Source organism: Poecilia latipinna, unplaced genomic scaffold, assembly GCF_001443285.1.
Source record: "Poecilia latipinna isolate Pla-1442-1.1 unplaced genomic scaffold, P_latipinna-1.0 Scaffold2464, whole genome shotgun sequence".
NCBI lineage: Eukaryota > Metazoa > Chordata > Actinopteri > Cyprinodontiformes > Poeciliidae > Poecilia > Poecilia latipinna.
Genome location: NW_015115080.1, coordinates 6584 through 26254, shown reverse-complemented (window position 1 = coordinate 26254; position 19671 = coordinate 6584). Strand labels below are relative to the sequence as shown.

At 40.0% G+C, this 19671-nt stretch overlaps 2 protein-coding genes across 3 annotated transcripts in view; one reads left to right on the top strand and one right to left on the bottom strand.

The window, feature by feature from the left end:
- The window catches only part of pop1 (POP1 homolog, ribonuclease P/MRP subunit), a 15701-nt gene extending 11383 nt beyond the window's left edge, over window positions 1-4318 (top strand). For both annotated transcript variants that reach the window (XM_015019648.1, XM_015019647.1), the window contains exons 15-16: window positions 1081-1311; window positions 2298-4318. In XM_015019648.1, coding sequence (XP_014875134.1) covers window positions 1081-1311; window positions 2298-2937 — 871 coding nt within the window. In that variant the 3' untranslated portion in view covers window positions 2938-4318. The remainder of the gene's footprint in view (window positions 1-1080; window positions 1312-2297) is intronic.
- Window positions 4319-4676: 358 nt separating this feature from the next.
- LOC106937903 (NIPA-like protein 2) lies at window positions 4677-13968 on the bottom strand (the record flags this gene model as incomplete). The annotated part of the gene is made up of 8 exons (XM_015019644.1): window positions 4677-5174; window positions 5295-5392; window positions 5482-5545; window positions 7214-7302; window positions 7476-7611; window positions 7878-7974; window positions 11179-11300; window positions 13909-13968. Coding segments are annotated over 8 exons (770 nt in total), but the record flags the coding sequence as incomplete, so codon positions are not given.
- Between the last annotated feature and the right edge of the window lie 5703 nt (window positions 13969-19671).

Sequence of the window (19671 nt, the reverse complement as noted above, 5' to 3'; positions counted from 1 at the left end):
ACGAGTCATAAGGACGGAGGCAGAGGACTAGTGAGTGTGAGAGCCACTGTCCAGGATGAAACATCCAAGATCCATAAATACATCAAGGACAAAGCCTCAACGGACGATGTGCTCAGCGAATGTCTCAGGCAATGGGGAACAGAGGACAAGGTGCTGGAGGAACCATCATGGGAGGACAAGCCCCTACATGGGATGTACCACCGACAAATAACTGAAGTGGCTGATATCAGGAAATCCTACCAATGGCTGGACTCAAGGACAGCACAGAGGCCCTCATCCTGGCCGCCCAGGAACAGGCCCTAAACACCAGAGCAATAGAAGCTCAGCTCTACCACACCAGACAAGACCCAAGGTGTAGGTTGTGCAAGGAGGCCTCTGTGCTGTCCTTGAGTCCAGCTTTCTCCAGCCATTGGTAGGATTTCCTGATATCAGCCACTTCAGTTATTTGTCGGTGGTACATCCCATGTAGGGGCTTGTCCTCCCATGATGGTTCCTCCAGCACCTTGTCCTCTGTTCCCCATTGCCTGAGACATTCGCTGAGCACATCGTCCGTTGAGGCTTTGTCCTTGATGTATTTATGGATCTTGGATGTTTCATCCTGGACAGTGGCTCTCACACTCACTAGTCCTCTGCCTCCTTCCTTACGACTCGTGTACAGACTCAGGGTGCTGGATTTGTACACGAGCCGTAAGGAAGGATATATATAAATATATAAAGACTTGAGTAACTAAATTAAAAAATCTGAAGAATGTGAATGTGATCATTTTGTTTATCCAGTTATTGTCAGAATAATTGAATTACTAAATTAATAACCCTAGTTGCAGGTGCATTTCCATTATCTCAAATGACCAATATGTAATTCTACATGCTTCACAATCACTTAGATCCAACACAAAGTTTAAATAATTAACAGAAAGTAAGATAATAATCAGAATGTATAGACTGAAAGTCTTTGACGTTAAGCAGGTATCTGTGGAGATGCTGATGAAGATGAACTCAACAGTAGTTTTGTCTATCAGAACCTGGCGGGGTTTCCTCTTACTATTTGACGAGGGCATGACCTTTCACCCTCTCCCTCAGACGTCCGCCAGCCAAGAGGACCAATTACATAAAACATGGCTGTCTGGCTCCTTTTCGTTGCCCCTGGCAACAGCTGGCAGAAGAGTGGGAGCTCCTGGCGACAGACGGAGGAGCGGAGAGGAAAGGAGATGGGCAGACCCAGAAGGCCAGGAAGAGCCACGAAGTGATGGAGGAAGTGACATCACAGCAGACTGTAGCTGCAGCTAGTCCTCCGAGCTTCACTGTTCTGAGGTAAAGTTAGTTTAGATTGTGCTTCTTATTTAAATGCGTTAAAGTGGCTGACTTAATGGCACCATGAAAAAGCAATCATAGCCTTTGAACTTTTTAACATTTAAAAACTTCAGTGATTCTTATTGACAAGTATTGACTCAAGGAGGCTGAATACAAGTGCACAGCAACATTATGACTGAAAATCAATAGAATTCTAAGTTTTGTTAACATGACAAAATGTAGAAAAATTAAAGCGGTGCGAGTACCACATCAGTCCTTCCAGGAAGTTGCAATCAAAACCATCAATGCAAACTCACTGATCAATTGTAAATTTTGTGTGAACTTGAGGTTTTCACCAATCATTAATGTTTTCCATCTTTTCTGACCAATCCCTGCAGCCGGCTGAATTTTGACCTATCCTCCTGGTCCTCAGTTCTAGTAACTCCAACTTTTCTGTAACCATCTTATGACAGAAATTAAGCTTAAAATGTTGGCAACATTTTGAAAATGGTGCATAAAATCAGTAAGTTTAGGCCACAACATTCACATAACCGTCGCAACATCCTGGAGGGACTACTAAATACATAAATATATATGAGCCCGAAAAGTCTTTTACTTTGAAGAGATCTCATAAGATGTTAAAGCTTTCGACAGGCTTGATGCATGCTGTTCCTCCAGTCTGCCTTTTTTCCATCAGAATGTCTCAGAATCCTCAAAGTACACCCAGCCTTATTGCTGCAGTAGATCACAGATTAGCAGATGGAAAAGTTGCATTTTTCCCCCCTGAAAGCAGCTCATAAGCTGTGAGTAAAGTCGGTGAATTCCTGAGGATAAATCAAGCCTGAGGATAAATCAAGCAGATTTTCAGTCCCATCGGCTTCATTTTTGTTTTCTGGGTCATAAATTTCATAAATTAAATTGCATCTTTCTCTCAGCTCACCAGTGAATTGTACCCTGAATATTACACACCTGCTCTAAATGAATACTGGTTATTTTGGGTTTTCCAGGAACAGAAAGTCTCTGAGGCTTCTCTCCAGCTGGTGCAGACCCCTGACATGCAGAGGACAGAGGCGGGGTCGCGGGGCAGCGGTGGCGCTCCCTCTCAGCGACTCGGCGGTGACGTCTTTCCACGCCGCTCACAAGATGAGTGTGGTGTGGGTGCGCCTGACGCTCCTGTCCAAAGGGAAACCAGAAGCCCACGCCATGGTGTGCGCACCAACTGCAGAGGACCTGAAGCTGTTTGGCAAGAGCCCAGAAAACTGTGGCCCTCAGGAGCCCCCCCACAAAGACCACTATAAAAGCAGAATTAACCACAAGAAGAAGAGCTCCAAGACAGCAACTCCGTCACAAGTATCAGACGACCCAACTGCATCCACAGACCCTCATTCGCCCTCTGACCTCATCCTGGGGCTCTGGCCGGACCCTCTGCCGAGCGTGGCGTCTCACTGTTCCCGGGTGACGCTGGGCTGGGTCACCCAGGGGGACTTCTCCCTGTCTGTGGGGCGTGGGGAGGCTCTGGGCTTCGTCAGCGTCTCCGGTCTGCTCCACACGCTCCTCAGGCAGCCGCCGGAGCTCAGAGGAACGCTGCTGCTGCGCAACCCCACCTCCCTGCACTACCGCTTCGTCAGGCTCAACATCGACGTGTGACTTCCAACGGCCGGACCCGAACAGAACCGAATCCCTTCCCCTTAATTAAAAAAAAAAAAGACTTGCTTAGTGCAGCGACAGGTGACTGAATAGCTGGTGAAAATAATGTGCCTTTACAGAGAGCATGGCTGAGGCATCCAGTCGAAGCTGTGTGTATTACACACCAACAGTATCATTATCAGAAATGCTTGACTATGCAGATCACGAGATGAAAACTGAAAATGGAAGAAACATGTTTTAGTTACTCAGGTCTAATTTTTGGGTTCTTTGAAAGAAATCTGGTCCCTTCTGCATCCTTTGTTGATTAAAGTGTTTTATGTTGAAGAAAATACAACTGCAGCTAAGAGCTTTTGGTCAGAATAAATGCAAATACAAAAAAATCAAATGAGGTATTTGTGTATTATAAAGTTTTAAAGAATTGTTTAAAAAAAAAAAAACTTAAGTTGGCCTTGCGTACATTACTTATATTTCTTAAATGTTGTCATGGCAGGACTGTTGTAATCTCTTATATCCTATGTCATTTTTAATTTTATTTTCCTCACAGGACTTTTCTTTCAGGCAAAAGTTTGAGTCACGCATGTTCTGTGACTCGAGGCATTTCTGGCTACTGCCAATTAGCCAATACACCCTAGTTACCATTTAGCTAGCTGTTCTGCATCCATTATGGTCGAGTGCAAATTATTACTGGTTGGTTCGACGACGTTCATCTTTGCCTCTGGCTCACTTGACAACCTGTTCGATGCTACGTGTATTCTGAGGAGGAAAAGAAAAAAGCTTGGCACAACAGGGATACATCTGTAGAGAGAATAGGCAAAATATTTTATTTTGTTGTGTATATTTCAGTTGTGACACAAGACTTAAATTTGAGCTTGTGCAATCTGCAGAAACCCTGAATAAATTTGACAATGTTTCAACATTACATCCCAAAATCCAAGGAGGAAGCCATCAAAAGTCTTGTAATGAGATGTGTAGCAGAAGGTAATATGGTCAGAAGAAACTTAAAACTGAAGTTTTTTTTTAATTGCACTCCAAGAATGGCAACCGCTGCAAACTACTTTTAACATACTGTGTAGGAGGTTCACCTTTGAGGAGAACAACCCCAAACATAAAGACAAAGCTGCAATTCATTGTGGAGAATGGCCTAATTAAAGTCCAGCACAATATCTAAGATATCAAAGACTTGATGCTTGCAGAATCTATCCTATTAGTTTGAGCTGATGCCTAAAGAATACTGGGTGAAATGTCTGGTCTGCAGATGTGCAAACCTGGTTGAGATCTGCCCCAAAAAGACTGATTGTGCTCAAAAGTGGCTCAGTAGAGCAATTATTCTCTAAAGCTGAGTTTTTTTTTTAGTTTTTTTTTTTTAAGTGTTGATCAATCACAAAACATCAATAAAACACAAAGTGTGTGGCTGTAACCTGACAGAACTCCTGCAAGGCTCTGCAACTGCATCCAACTACAGATACTTAAACTTTGTCTTCTTATAGCAACCCTGCCGGGAACTGTGGTTTCCCACATATCCCATAATGTGTAGGTGGCAGATAAGAGTTTTGTTGCTTGGCAACGCTACAGTTTGGCAGCGGCTCAGCCAGGCGTGCAGTCTGAGGTTTACCCGAGGTGAAGATGGGCGGTGAAGCTTCACACTGGTGCTTCTAAGGTAAGTTAGAAAAGAGGTTGGTGCTTTTAAACAAAGTATTTACATTACACAAGTAAAGAAAAAAAAAAGACAGACACTACTCTAGAATTTACTTTTTCTCTTTTTAAATTAAGTGAATTTACATTTGATAATTAAAGGATAAGTGCAATCAGGCGTTCTTTTCCTACCATTAGAGGGCAGTAGTGCACTTATTTTGATTCATAGACTACTGAGACGTCAGGTCTGCAAAAATCTGTTTATATTCTTTTTTAATCTTCTTGCAGCCAATAAGATCAGTCTGACATTTTAGTGCAATCATGAGTTTAATTTAATTTCCGAATCATCTTTCCTCATCAGGATATTCCAGATAGTGGTGACGATTATACAGAGCAACATTTCTTTTCTAGATTTGTGCTGTTTTTGTTGAGCCCTGTAAAATCTGAGCTCACTCCCAAACTGGGTAAAGCAGCAGTCCTGACAGATGGAGAGGCTTCCCATCAGTCGTCTGTTTGGCCGGCTCTGTTGCACATGAGTTTGGCTGCCAGTGATCCGTATGTTTGGGTCTTTGCCTCGGGCTGCACTTTGTCTGTGTTCCTTCTCCCTGTGAACATGGACGACACAGTTCATTAGGTGAGACCCTGCTGCTAAACTCATTCTGTCTCACTGGCCTGTTTGATATCACATTGTTTTTTTTAGACTGATCTGAGAGAGCAAAACTTACCAGGAATCTTATCCATTGGAATAAAAGTGCGATCTTGTTGCTTTATCTTTGGTCTGTTTCTGGCTATCAGGAAAACTCCGATGAAGGACAGAAGACAGCTAGAAGACAGATTCAGGGAGGATTAACGCCAGCACCTGCTGCTACTGTAGCACAAGAAAACACAACTAGGGGTTTGCAAAACACTTACCCAAATAAGAACATAAAAATATTCAACAAAGCCAAGCCTTCAAATTCCTGGTAAAATATTATCCCTGCAACATAAAAAAAAAAAAAACTAAAGTTATCTCAAGTGCTCAGATATAAAGCTACAACAAATATGAGCATATGATGGGAAGATAAGAACTCTATTATTAACCAATGTGCTTCTACAGATTGGTAGCAGTCATTACTCATAATTACTATGCTGATCACCCAGAAAAAAAGAAACATTTTTATCCTGAATCTGCTTAAGTTGCCAAAAGGCAGGCAGAAACATTTCTTCATGCATTTCACCAGCTCAAATTAACTGCTGTGGCAATTAGAAGGTTAAAAAAATACAAACAAAACATTCATTTTCTTCCTTGTGGAACTAAACTAATCTTAAGAGCAAAATCCGCCCACGGATGTTCTTTCTCTGCTGATAGAAAATAAAGAAGCAATTTGTTGTTCCGTGGAGTCAATCGTGTGTGTGTGTGTGTGTGTGTGTGTGTGGGCAGACAAAGCGATGGTTAGACAAAAAGCTGTGGAAGGTGAGGGTGACTCCAAACTGCACATCCTGAGACTCTTCCAGGTCCAACTTGTGACAGACCTGTCACATGATGGAGGAAAACACTGGAGAACGACATCAGGCTGGTGTTTCTTATTGATTACGTTTGGATCGTTGAAACATTTCAGACCGGGGGCGTCAAAGTCATTTTGGGTCACACCAGGATCATGAATGTTCTCGAGGGGCCGGCTGAAGCAGAATATGATGATAAAAACAATTGACAAACTTCTAGAAATATTCATAAATAGCTATCTCTGCATTTGATAAGTATTTCTTAAAATTAAATAATACAGAACGACTTTTCACATTGAACAGTCTCTAAAGAATTTCACAATTGGTTTTGTGATTTTATTTCATGGATCATAGATTTTTTGGTGCTAATTTAAAATATTGGCAAGAAATTTTGCAATATTTATACTATTTTGCAATATCTGAAATACACTTATGGGTGGGAGTTAGTCACATAAACCCAATGTTTTGGATCATTTTTGCTGAAAATTTCCAATAAAGTCAAAGTTATGCAATAGCACAAAAAATTGCGGGGATCTGTTGATTTTATGTGAATTTACATAATTGCTCAATTGCAAAAAACTGGAAGGATTTATTGATGTAATTTGGTGTCTGGAGGAGCCCTGAGGGCCACACAAAAAGCGAGGGCGTGCCAGATTTGGGGCCCGGGACTCGAGTTTGAAATGTGTTTTAGACCCTTAAATGTCTCAGGACACAAGCAGAAATGTCAGAAGCAGAAGAGAAATAAGATTAATGCCATTATTATCCAAACTAATGTTTTTAATGTTCTGTTCTGGTTATACCTGTATCTATATGCCACATATCAGCAGGTTGGATTATTGTGAAAATGCAAGTTGCTGGTGGTGATTTCAGCAGAAGAGCTTTTAAGTTATTTCAGTGACCATTTTTGATTTTGTCAACAATTTTGTCCATGTGTTTATTTTTTCCCTTTGGCATTAATGAAGTACTTTTGAGCTGAACTGAATTGAAGTTTTCTTGTTGCAGATGGACCAAAGTGGCTTCACGCAGCCTGAAAACAAGGAGGCCAGGCCACCAAATACAGCTGACAGATGCAGTGAACAGGGAGGTTTCACACCTTTCCAACATTCTCTTTGATCACCTTACTTTTTTCCTTCAATAAAAGATCAAGAGTGTTTTTGCCTACCTGCAACAATGGCGCTTGCAGTGAAAAACACAAAGTTGATGGGAACCACCTCTGTGGCATCAAACATTTTCATTGCCTGATTGAGAAATCTGAGGAGAAGAAACCAAACATTGTAAGTAGTAATAAACTAATGATATAATTTTCTCTGTTTTGCAGCTGGAAATCCACAAAAGCGTTTTAGCCTGTTGTGAACACAGCTGATTTAAGCAAGGACACAAACAAGCATTTACACCAAACCTGGCGAAAGTAAACCTTGACTAACTTGATCTGGAAAGCGCAGGAGGCCACCATGACGACGAGCATGACGTAGAATATAGGGTAGATGAGCTGCAGCTGGCTCGTTATCGACTCTGTGATCATCCCTGACACGGCTTTGACCGAGATGACCGTAAGGGAGGCTGCAACGGCACAAAAGTCAAAAGCAGAGTTTCTTGGACTTGTGTTCAAGAAATTCTCCTGTTCTTGTTAGAAGACATGCGGAGGCGATTTATCTCTGCCAGTGTGAATGAATGTTTTTCCACATAGTTTTCCACTAATCTCTAACTAGAAATGATAGCAGAGGTCTGCTTTTGGTAGCCTGGCAACAAGGCAACCTCTCTGCTTACTTAAAATAGCTCAATCCATAACCTCTGCCCTTGTTTGGACGCTTCCTATGTATTCGTACCGAGCAGGGCCACCAGCAGCATCACGATGACAATGTGCTTCACACCCCTCCTCTTGTACAGATAGAGCAGAATGCAGAACAGGATGACCTCGATGAACTGTGGAGAGAAAGAAAGAGAGGTCACACAAGATAATAATGTTCATTTGATTTGCTCAGAAACAGAAAGTTGAAATTAAACTTTCCTTCGTCGTCTTATCGTGGGGAGAAAATGTGACACACAGTCAGAGAACGACAGTTTAATTGAAATAAGTGAGTGTGGCAAAAAAAAAGAAAAAAAGAGATGAATTTCTTGTGTTTAATGAGAAGGGTTTGGAGCTGTCCTTGTGAGTCCGGCGGCATTCAGTCGTTCCCGACTAAACACAGATTTAATAGGTGCAGTAAGAAAGGAGCACAGCAGCTGCATGGAGGGGAACAAAGGCCAAGCTGACCTTTAAAATGTCTCTCAATGCCATCCTGGTGCCACAGTATGTATGTTAAATAAAGAGCTCATTCCAGAATGTAATTATTCTATGTGGAAATGGATTACCAAAGACCCGGGTCATTACCGATGGCACACACACACACACACACAGGGCACACCAACCAAACTGTGTTTCTACAACAGAAGAAGGAATAACCTCTGCTAATGATCAAAAGTCAGCAATGATATTTCATTTCCTCTGATTAATCACCAGCTACAATTAATCCCACACTGGTTGGAGGCGGCCACTCTGCCAGCTGATGAGAAACAACTAATTCACTGCCTGTAAAGAGGAAGAGCGCTCCGTTTTGCACACCAGTGATGACAGGAGCAATCTGTCAAAACACACACACACACACACACACACACACACACACACATGTTTGTGTTGCTATCTTTGTGGGGACTTTCCATAGACTTCCATTCATTTCTACAGCCTAAACCTTACCTTTACCCTTTTCCTAACCCTAACCATCACATACCTAACCCTAACCAAAACTCAATTCATACCTTAGCCCTAACTCTGACCCCTGACCCAAAAGCAGTGTTTCCCCTTGTGGGGACCAGGCTCCGGTCCCCACAAGGAGCAATTGGTCCCCACAACGTAGTATATGTCAGGAATATCGTCCCCACAAGGTATTACAAACAAACGCGCGCACGCATGCGCGCACGCACACACACACAGCGAGCTGCAAAAATATCCATATGCCTTGAATGTACTTAGTCTTTTCCACTTTAAAATCCAGAAGCTTCAATGCATCAATCAATCATAAAATCATCATAAAGGTTTAAAAATGTTCTAGCTGTAAAGCAGGGGTGTCCAAACTGAGGCCCAGGGGCCTATTGTGGCCCTTTGACCACAAATCCAGAATGGCACAAATGTGTACATCCGAGACGTTTTGTAATTTTTTTTGTTTTTGCGGGATGAGATTTTCCAACCGCTGGAAACAGCATCTCTTATGACTCCACATGGGATAAGGATGTTAGATAGTGGATGGATGGATGAGATTTTACATGGCAAGTTTATGTCTTCTTAACCTGAAAATGTTAAGTACAACACCAGATTCCTTCAGTTTGGTTTGTCTATCACATAAAAATAAACATTAAAATTTGTATTTGTATTCTGCAAGTCTCCAGGTTCTGCAACAGCTAAAAGGAAACTGTCCAAATAGTGGTTCCACTTTAAGAACGGACAGCAGAGCACCAGAGGCAGTTGGACAGCAGCAGGATGTGAACTCTCACCTTGAACAGCATCTTTGGAGTGTTTTTAGACAAAGTCCAGAGTTCACATGCCAAGCCAGCATTATCATTTTCAGAGTCGAGTAGTTTTAGTTTTTCCAAATCAGCTGTGTCCTCCAGATATGTCACTATGGCAACAGCTATGTTTGTGCCCTCGCTGCTTGAGGTGAAACAGGACGAGGGTAGAACATGGAAGAGTAGCAATGCTCTCAGAGGATAAGTAGGCCTGTCGCGATAAACAATAAATTAATTAATCAATTAATCGCATAGTGAATGAAAATTATCAACCTAATTTTCTTTCATCGGCTTCATCGTTTCTTCCCTTTCTATTGACGACACTGGATGAAAAGGCTCAACTCCGCTGCTCTCCACTGACCCTCCCCGCCTCCTTTCCTTAGTGTCAGGAGGAGTGAACTATTGCATCAGGTAGTCGGATTTGCCCATCTTCTCTATTTAAATCTAATGATTATTGAAGGGCAATATAGAAAACAGACTTTATAATCTGTACTCTTTTGGTTGGATGTTGTTTTTCTTTCCACTTTGGTTTTATGTTGTTTAGTTTTAATTCAAGTGCATTTTTTTTATATCGGAGACTGAGAGTCCATTTTAGTTTTGTTTTTTGGTTGTTTATTTTGTTTATTAGTTCCAGTGTTAAGTGTTCTTTTGAAAATGAAGTGTATTTATTTCTGTCAGGATGTGATTGCATTATTATGTCAGTACCATTACCATTACACTAGGTAATGGTAATGACATAAAATGGCCTTCAAACAATATTATTGTTTATCACAATAATTTTGAGACAATCGCTCAGCAAAGTTTGTTATTGTGACAGGCCTAAGAATAAGACTAAAGAATTAATTCTTCAAATGTCACACGTCCAGGAACAGTGAGAAAAACAGCAGGTGCTGAACAGAAATGAGGGTTGAGTTAGGCTCATCTCTGAAGTTGGTTATTCTTCAGGTGCAGTAAAGTTTCTAAAGCCTGATGGTGCAGCATGGTTTACAGTTTAAAACTGGATGCAGAAAGTTTACTCAGCTACATGCAGAGATACAAGCCCAGCAATTTGACAGCGCAAATGAAGGCTGTTTAATTGTTTTAGGCTATTAGTAGAACTTTGTCAATGTGTCATCTAGAAAACTGTCAAGACCTTCGCTTTCATTGTGCAAATTGGAATTACAAAAATAAATTTGTTTAAAAGGAACACAGCAATAAAAAAAAGAACAAAAAACCCCAAATTAAAAATAAATAAATAAATACATAACTTTTTGCGCTAGGATCAGTCGGTTTTTCTGGCTGTATCAGATTTGGCATATTTTGCAAAACTGCAATGGAAACACCTTTTTCCACATCATACAAGTCATGATCAACAACAAGCTGTTGCTACTGGCGCAAACCACAAGCAGGAAGTAGTTGGAGGCTGATGGCGCGGCATGTGTTTTAAGAGCATGTCCTGTGGACAAACTTATACACGACTGACTATAATTGTGTTTTTTATTAAATGGAAACACAAAATTGTGCTTTTGCAACACTGATGGAATATTGACACATTTTTACATGCAATTATAATGGAAACACCGCTGCAGCCATCCATCAGTTACATACGAGGTAAAGAAGGAAGTGCCAGCTGATGGCGTAGTACTGGACCAGATGAGCTGTGATGTGTGTGGATGCGTGGGGGGCAAAGGTCACCAGGAGGTACGTTCCAGTTATGGCCAGGCTGCCACCTGTGGGAGACAAAGACAGGAGAGACCAGTCAAGTTCTTTGTGTGGGAACAGAGAGGGAACTCATCTGAAACTGTTTCCATAAAATTTGCAGAAATCAGTTTTCGTCCTGAGAAGGCTGATTGGTGCATCAGCTGCAAAATCAAATTAGACAGCATCTTTTATAGCATTCATATTCTTTTGTTAAAGTTACGGAGGAAACATTGCAGCTAATCTCACCAAGCACATTCCTGGTTTGTGTGTTTTGAATGAATTTGTTCTGGCTTGCTTACCTCTTTGCACATAGCACATTACTGAAAACAAAGCCGGCCTCTGTTAATACCTCTCATTATAAATAATGTTTTGTTTTTTTTTTTACTATGAAAATGTATCCAAATCATTTCTGAATGCTATGCAGCAATTACAGGACTAAAACCCCCCCAAAAACAAAAACTGATGCTGCTTTATTTGGGAAAGCAACAACACACAGAGCTGTGTGGTGCTGATATGGATTTCCAGTTCAGCAGCTGTGGCGCCCGTCATTGTGACAGCCATGACAATCATGCCATGTATCAGCATGCTCAAAATATTGTTGTAGAACACTAAACATTGTGATTAGATCTGAGCAAAGCACATGTAGTCAACAATTGAAATACAAAAGAATTAGACTTTTTTGCAAATATTCTAAAAGTATGTACATTTTTCACCTGTAATAAAGATGTGTCAAAAGCCTAAAAACATCAATTAAAAAAAAAATCTACTTTTACTTTGAGTAAATTCATTTTCTTGAGGCAAAAAAGCTAAGTTTTTTTATATAACAAAAACGCTCAGTTATTGGTATGCCTGGTATTAATACTTATAGTACTTGTATAATCCCATTTTAGCAGTGGGACTGCACTTCTTTTCTCTTAAAACGTCAAAATGTTAGAGCACATAGAGACAAACATACACACAAAGAGAAAGAGACACCTTTAAACATTCCTCTTTGAACATTTCCCCCAGTCCTCTCTTTTGCTTTTTTCTCTTCAGCTCAATCCAAAGGTTTTCTACAGGTTTTAGGTATTGGAATGGAGAATCACTTGGACAAAATGAAGTAATTCTGTGTTCATTTGGCTTTATGTTTTGGTCATTATCATGCTGAAAGATCTGCCGGTGGCCCAGTTTCAGTTTTACAGCCGAGTTCACCTGATTTTTATTTTAAAAATTCCTTTTAAAAAAAAGTTCAAAAAAAGGTTTCTAGGGGATTTTGAAGAAAAACAAGCCCAAAGCATCACAGATCCTCCACCACACTTCACAGTGCGCATGGTTGCTTTTTCACATGTTCATCCTTTAAGGTCAAACCAGCTCAGAGTTTTTGTTGCAGAAAAGTTCAATGTTACACGTGTCCCAGTCAAAGCACAGCTCCGATTAAAGTCCCAGTAATGTTTAGTAAACTTCACATGCTGATGCTTTTAGTGGTTGGATAGTAAATGTTCTTTCCCAAGCGACCACTTTAGAGTATCAATAATGCTGATTGTAATGGAGACTCTGTTATTTCCCTTCAAAATTCTGCAAAGTAGGAAGATAAATAAGTAAATTTGTCCAGCCTGTTTGCCGAGGGCCAAAACAAATGCACTTGTGTGGACCATCATAGTTAATCCTCAGGGAAACGGTAATTAGAAATTCCATAGAATAAATGTGAAGAAGTGAAAATTTAAATAGCTTCTATTCTTTTAAAGGGATTGTTAAAAATGGTAAGAATATTAATCAATGAGCCACAGGCAACTTTGCTAAAAACAATTATTTGATTTTACATCTTGGATGTTTTCACTATCTATTTTTTAAGATGGAGTTCTTCATCTTAAATTTGCTACTGCACATAAAGTTACATTTCTTAAAGGCTTACATAATTTTCATAGACCATGAGTGCTAGAAATTTAGTCTGCATATTCAGGTCATTTTATGTATTTGCTTGTATTAAAGCAAAACTATATGCATGGGAAATATACCAGAATAGATTTTTGTAATATTTTCTTCCAAAAGTGTCACAAATATTAAAAAAAAATTAATTCATGGCCTCAAATGTATGGGTGAAGGTTAAATTAAACTAAACTAACAAAACAACACAAACTGAAATTGAGAAAACACTTTTGTTATTCAACATAAAAACAATAATTAATAGGGAAAAACATAACTAACTGGAAATGTATTATGAATTTATAAAACTAAAGAAAACATAATGAATATAATATCCATCATTTTCATGTTTATAAATCTGTATTAGCCTTTTGAACAGACATGAACCAGATTTTTCTCCCCCCACACAAACAGGCCCGCCATCCTCCTCCTGGTAGTTTGAAAATATGCCGAGTAATCATTACCCAAATGATATTTACATAATCACAGTACTGCAACCTTTTAGAATTCTGTACCTAAAAATTAACCAGAGTATGAAAAAACAAAGTCCTACTGTAACTAATAAAAAAATAAGCTAAATATTTGACAAATAATAACTAATAAAAACTGGCAAGCACACTCTAAAGACTAATTAAAACTAACTGAATTAGACAAACAAATAGTCACAACAAAATTACTGTAATGAAAAACCCAAAACTATCATAACCCTGGTATGGAGTTCAAGTGTTTGCTTACCAACTACATCAGAAGCTCGAACCGTCTCCTTGAGGAAAACCACAGATATAACAGCGCTGGCTGAAAAAAATTAAAACATTTAGTCAGTCAAATGTGCTTTCCTTGCATTGTACACAATTTAAAAAGTATGCTAATGACACCATTAAGAACTTTGCTAGTCACTTGGGTACATTTCATCAATATACCACGCATACTACAAACTACTTGACTTCATGTGTACATAATGAATAGCATGCTGGCATTTCTACCACTTTTTCTTTCAGTGCTTGACATGCTTGTATGGATCCAGAGTGACTGTGTCAGTCTGCTCTGACAAATGGAGCTCATTAGGACGCCGCAACACCAGCATCAAAATACGCCGTCACATCTCATGCAGCATTTTTCCTATAACCACTCATCAATATCACTGTCAAAACGCGAGACGGCGAAAAGCAATCAGCTTCACATGAGCTAAGCCTCAGATTAGTCTTGCTAACGTTTCCCCGGGACACGCACCAAACCAAGGGAGACAAACGGTGCTCGCGGTGTTTGGCTGTCACGGAGACGAATAGCGAGACAGACAGATGTGCGTGCAGACACGTAGAAGTGCTGAGTAAAGAGGCAGAAACACAGATGGACAGACAAACTGACCGAGACACAAAAACAAGCAGGAAGACATGAGGATGTCTGACAGCAGCCAGGCGGGAGGTCAGTTTACATCACATTCATGGTCAAAATTCATTAATGCTTAATGACCAGAACACATTTAGCAGATTTCTTATACAGGGGAGAGTACAGGGCAGGCGGGAATCTATGTACTTGCAGGATTGGAGTGTGTGTGCTGCATATGTGGACACAGACTACAGAAACCTGAATGAAATCATTAAAGTGTCAGTCACACAGTGAGATGAAAATCTAGCAGATAACTCAGTAAATCTAACATTTTTTACAGATTTTCTGTTACCAGCTGGAAATACAACATTGCCCCCCTGAAGATGCAATTATGACAAGAAAGGTCGGAGGTCAACAAGCAGCCCTGAATCCTGTATCCAATGTTGCTGTCATTCTTTTAAAAATGTTGTGAAAACATTTTTGAGCCAGAAGAGCACACAAGAGAGAGCATCCATTTTCAAAAAAAGTGTTTGAACACATAATTAGAGAGAAATACATCATTAGATGCTTGTGTTGCTAACACCAGCTGACGCAGAAACAATGAGTAAATCCCACTGGTTCCCCAACTTGCTATCAGAAGAGACAAACTGAACACACAGTCATACACCGCTGGCAAAATGGACACAGAAAGGAAAAGCTTCTGTTAGTGCATAATGTGTTGTGCATCAACTTAGCTATAATACATTTATCAACAAACGATAGACTAATAGTGTAATAAAATATATTACATTCAACTGCAATCTAGATACATTATATCTCCCAGCACTGCAAAAAACATGGGCTCTTTACAAAATGATAAGCTGAGCTAAGTGCTTACCCTTTCTGAACACCTGACAGACATAATTTGTTAAACCCATTTACATCACAGTATATTTCATACAGTGTTCAAACTCAGTGGCCACTGGATTAGGTCTGTCTGTTGAATTACTTACACAAAAAGCAAAACATGGATCCAGCTCACCTTGTAGCGGTGGTTCAGCGGTGGTATTGGCCCACTTTGAGGTCCTGTTCAACACCACAGTCTAACTAAGCATTGCTTCTGACTGGTCATCCATATATGAGCACACTGCATCTTCCTCAGGCTATTTTCAGCAGCACAATGGACCCTGTCACAAAGCTGGCTCGGGTCATGTCAAGCGGATTACTCCAGCATGACAATCAGTCCACTGCAGTTGCATCATGGATGTACAGCCAATAAATCTGCATCAATGTGTGAGGCCATCATAACAATATTAGCCAAAATCTGCATCACCTTGCTGAATCTATGGTATGATGAATTAAGGAAGCTGAAAATGGGGTAAAAAGGTACTTATTGTTGGCAGTAAGCACTGTATAAACCTAATGCCGTTTGTAAGCAATCACTATTAAACCTGAAAAAAAAGGTTAATTGTATAATGTTGAATAAAGCCTCCCGAGATGATAAAGTATAAGACTGATCACTGGAGTATCATCACTTATTTTATCCGATGACAATCATAAGAAGCTATGTTGGGCAGTATTGTGTAAAATCAACTTTTTTGAGCTTTACATCATTTTATAATGTTATTCCCTCATCAAAAACATAACTGGAGTGTTGATTTGAGTCTTTGATGCATGTGTGAGAAACTCTTTGATCTCCCGTGGCAACCGATCAGCTGTGTAAAACACCTGGCTTTGAGGATGAAGCTCCTCCTCAGAGCAGCCCTCCCTTATAACTCTCCCACTCAGCCCCTTCAGACTAGCCAGGAGCAATTAGCAAACACCTATTGGAACTGCACATCTTCTGAACTCATTACACAAGCTACTTCTCAGTGCATTGCTGATAAAAATGTTGGTAAAGGGTTAACAGAGGAAATATGTTGTGATGGCTTTCTGAAGGCGGAGTTTCAGAAAATGCAGGAGTTTTTAAAGAGACAGAGGCCCAATTTCAAAGTCAAATTTCTTTCAAGTCATATTTGATATCTACTGCATTTTTGAAGGTGACATGGTTACTTTGACTGTGCTATATAATGGCACTATGTTCCTGGAGAATACACAACACTGCCCCTGTAACATTTTGTTTGGGATTGGTTAGAGTTTGGGAGCCGAGTCAGCGACGGCAGCTCTGTGTGTCAGGAGATGTCACAATAATGCCAGGGAGAGCAGGTGGTGGCACATGGACAGCAGCGGCCTGAAAAATTGCTTGAAAATAGCAAAAACCAGACAGACGGGCCATTTGAACACGAGCTCAACAAGCACCAGAAGGAGATTTGCTAGAGAACACAAACAGCTCAATGTCAGACACACAATGTGGCTCACAGAAGATGGTATGCCAGCAAACACAGACACAACCCCACTTATGACACTCTAATGATAGAGTTTTATCTGTGAATACTATCATAAAAGTAAATTTAGGAAATCATAAGTCCAAGACAGAGACGTTAATTTAAATAAGACAAGCTTAATTATACATGATAATTTCTCACTAAATTTCATAAGATTTTCTTGTGACACAATTGAAATAAATGCTCATAAAGATGCGAGGACTTTTGACTCAGACTAAGTTTACAGCAACTCTTCTTAAAATGCAGATGAAACAGGGAGGTGTTCAATATTTCACACTTTGAGCGTGTTTACATGCACGTTTAGGGCTGTCCCTTTTGCCTCTGGGACCAGCTGGATCTACCAAGTTACCATGGCAACACATGGAAAAAGTGAGATTCGCACAGCTTGATAACATGAGAAATATGGCAACACAGGAACCTCTGGGGGATGCACTTGTGACAGCGCTGCTGAACGCGTGTGTGTCAGATCAGTACACGGTCTCTCAGATGTGTCGTAATGGGGAAGCTCCCAATGGGAAAACACACAGTCTGACATCTTTACACTGCAGGAATCGCACATAAAGAGATGAGTCACTGAAGCCTGGCTGTCATTTGCAAGAGAAGCCTAAATGTGAAAAACTGTTGACCTTTATTATGTGTGTACTTTCTTGTCCTGGGGAGAGAAGCTACTGAGTGCATGCATTTCTTTATTGGATTCAAGTTTATTTGTATAGCATACTTCACAACAAGGTAGTCCAAAGTGCTTTATATGATGAATAAAAAACAAGGCATGATGAAAAAACATAAACATTACATCACTGCGGCAAAATAAAGTTAATACTCATAGACAAATCTACACAGGTGCGTTTCTAGCCTTGATTTAAAGGAGCTCAGTGTTTCAACAGTTCTGAAGTTTTCTGGAAATTGGTTCCAGATTTATGGTGCAAGAAAGCACAACAAAATAAAAAAATAACTCTCAAAAGTAGTGCATTTAAATAAATGAATAAATTTAAATAAATATAAAATATATAGTAGAAAAAAAAGAGAAACAATCGGTATAGTGAGACGCTTCTCCATGTTTGGTTCTGGTTCTGGAGATGCAGAGTAACTAGAACCAGAAGACCTGAGGGGTCTGGAAGGCGGATACAATGTTTTTTGGTGTTGAGCAAAAATATATTAAGTGATTTATAAACTAACAGAAGTAAAGATTATTCTCTAAGCTCCATCTCCCTGGTTTTAGTGCGATGGCAAGAAGCAGCATTTTAGATCAGATGATTGATTTTTTTTTTAAGTAGATTTAGGCTGATTTCAGTGTACGACTTCTCAAGTTGGACTCGATGTTTTTTTTTAGGAGTATCAGAGTAAAGAGGTCCAAAAACATATGAAAGCCTCACTTTTTAGATTTGGATTTGTAAAAAAAAGAAAAAGAAAAAGGAAAAAGCCTCTTTTTTCTTTTATTTCATAATTACTTTGTGCTGGTATTTATAACAAAATTCAAACAAAATCCATTTAAATTTGTGATTTTAAAATGAATAAAGTTTGATTGACAGACATCGACCTCCTGGCTCTGATTGGTTGATTTTGACCAGGAGCGATGCATTTCTTCAAACAGCAATAACATCATGGAGGTGGTGAGAGAGACTGATTTTTTTCACAGATTATCTGTCTCAAAGTTACTTATTACAGTTATAAGGCAGTGCCAACATTACACTTTAAGCAGTGGTACAGCTCTGCAGCCGTTTCCACCATGTCTTCCCGTTCTTTAACGTGCAGTGACTTCGTATCTGAGGCGGACGGCTGAATTTTGGATGATGCTGTCATTCCTAATAGAGTGAGCTCCACAGACAGGACAGCAGTAATTGCTCTCCACGGAGCATCGCAGTGCCGGCGTGACATGCATGGGCAGCAGGATGACATCATCGGCTCCCCTAATACTCTCCTCTTCCTTCCCAACTTCTACTTGTCAACCACCTCAGCACACACCCAACCTCTGCCTGCTGTCCCACTCCATTAATTCATCTTCCTCTTCTATCACCTTCTGTTTTTCCACTCATCCGGCTTCCTTTGTGTCTCCAACGGGACCTGCTACTCGGTTTTCTCTTGTTTACTCACCAAAAGGCCCCCCACTGCCTGTATCGCCCCCACCAGCCCCCACTGAGCCGCCACGCAGCTCTAGGAAAACAGGTACAACAGTGCAATGGGAGGGAGAACGCATGTGTTAGTAGAGGGAGCATCTCTGATCTACAAAATCCGTCAGACCTGAGAGTTTTTACACTGGAAAACATTTCATATTTAGTCAAGTCAATGCATACTACCATTTGAGTAAAATAAATCTAGCGAGTTTTACATTTTGAACTTAAATGTGCATTTGTGAAAGCTAGACGTACAGTAGTTATGTTACCTTTTTTAAAAATAAATTTTATCGTATTTCTGAGTTGAGTAAATGGAGGTTTTTAAGTCGAACTTAAACAAAACTGAAAGGGAGGAAAAAGTGGAATTACCACCCCAAACATGTATTTCTCCAAACTAAATGTTTCTGAGCAGAATTCACTGTGATAAGTTTAGATATTTTGTTCATGCAAGGTAAATCAAGAATTTAAGTTCCTCCAACTTAAAATGAGGTATTTTAGCTTGAAAATGTGAGTGAAAAATTCAATAAATAAGTCTCCAATAAATGAATACAATTCAAATAGATGAAGATAGTTTTCTTCTGTATTATGAACTTATTTTGTTTAAATGACTGAAATAAATTATAACTAGAAAATTCCTGCAGAAATTTTAAGGGGCCTGCCAAAGTGTGCCCGTCGGTTTGGACCCAGCGTTCCGATGC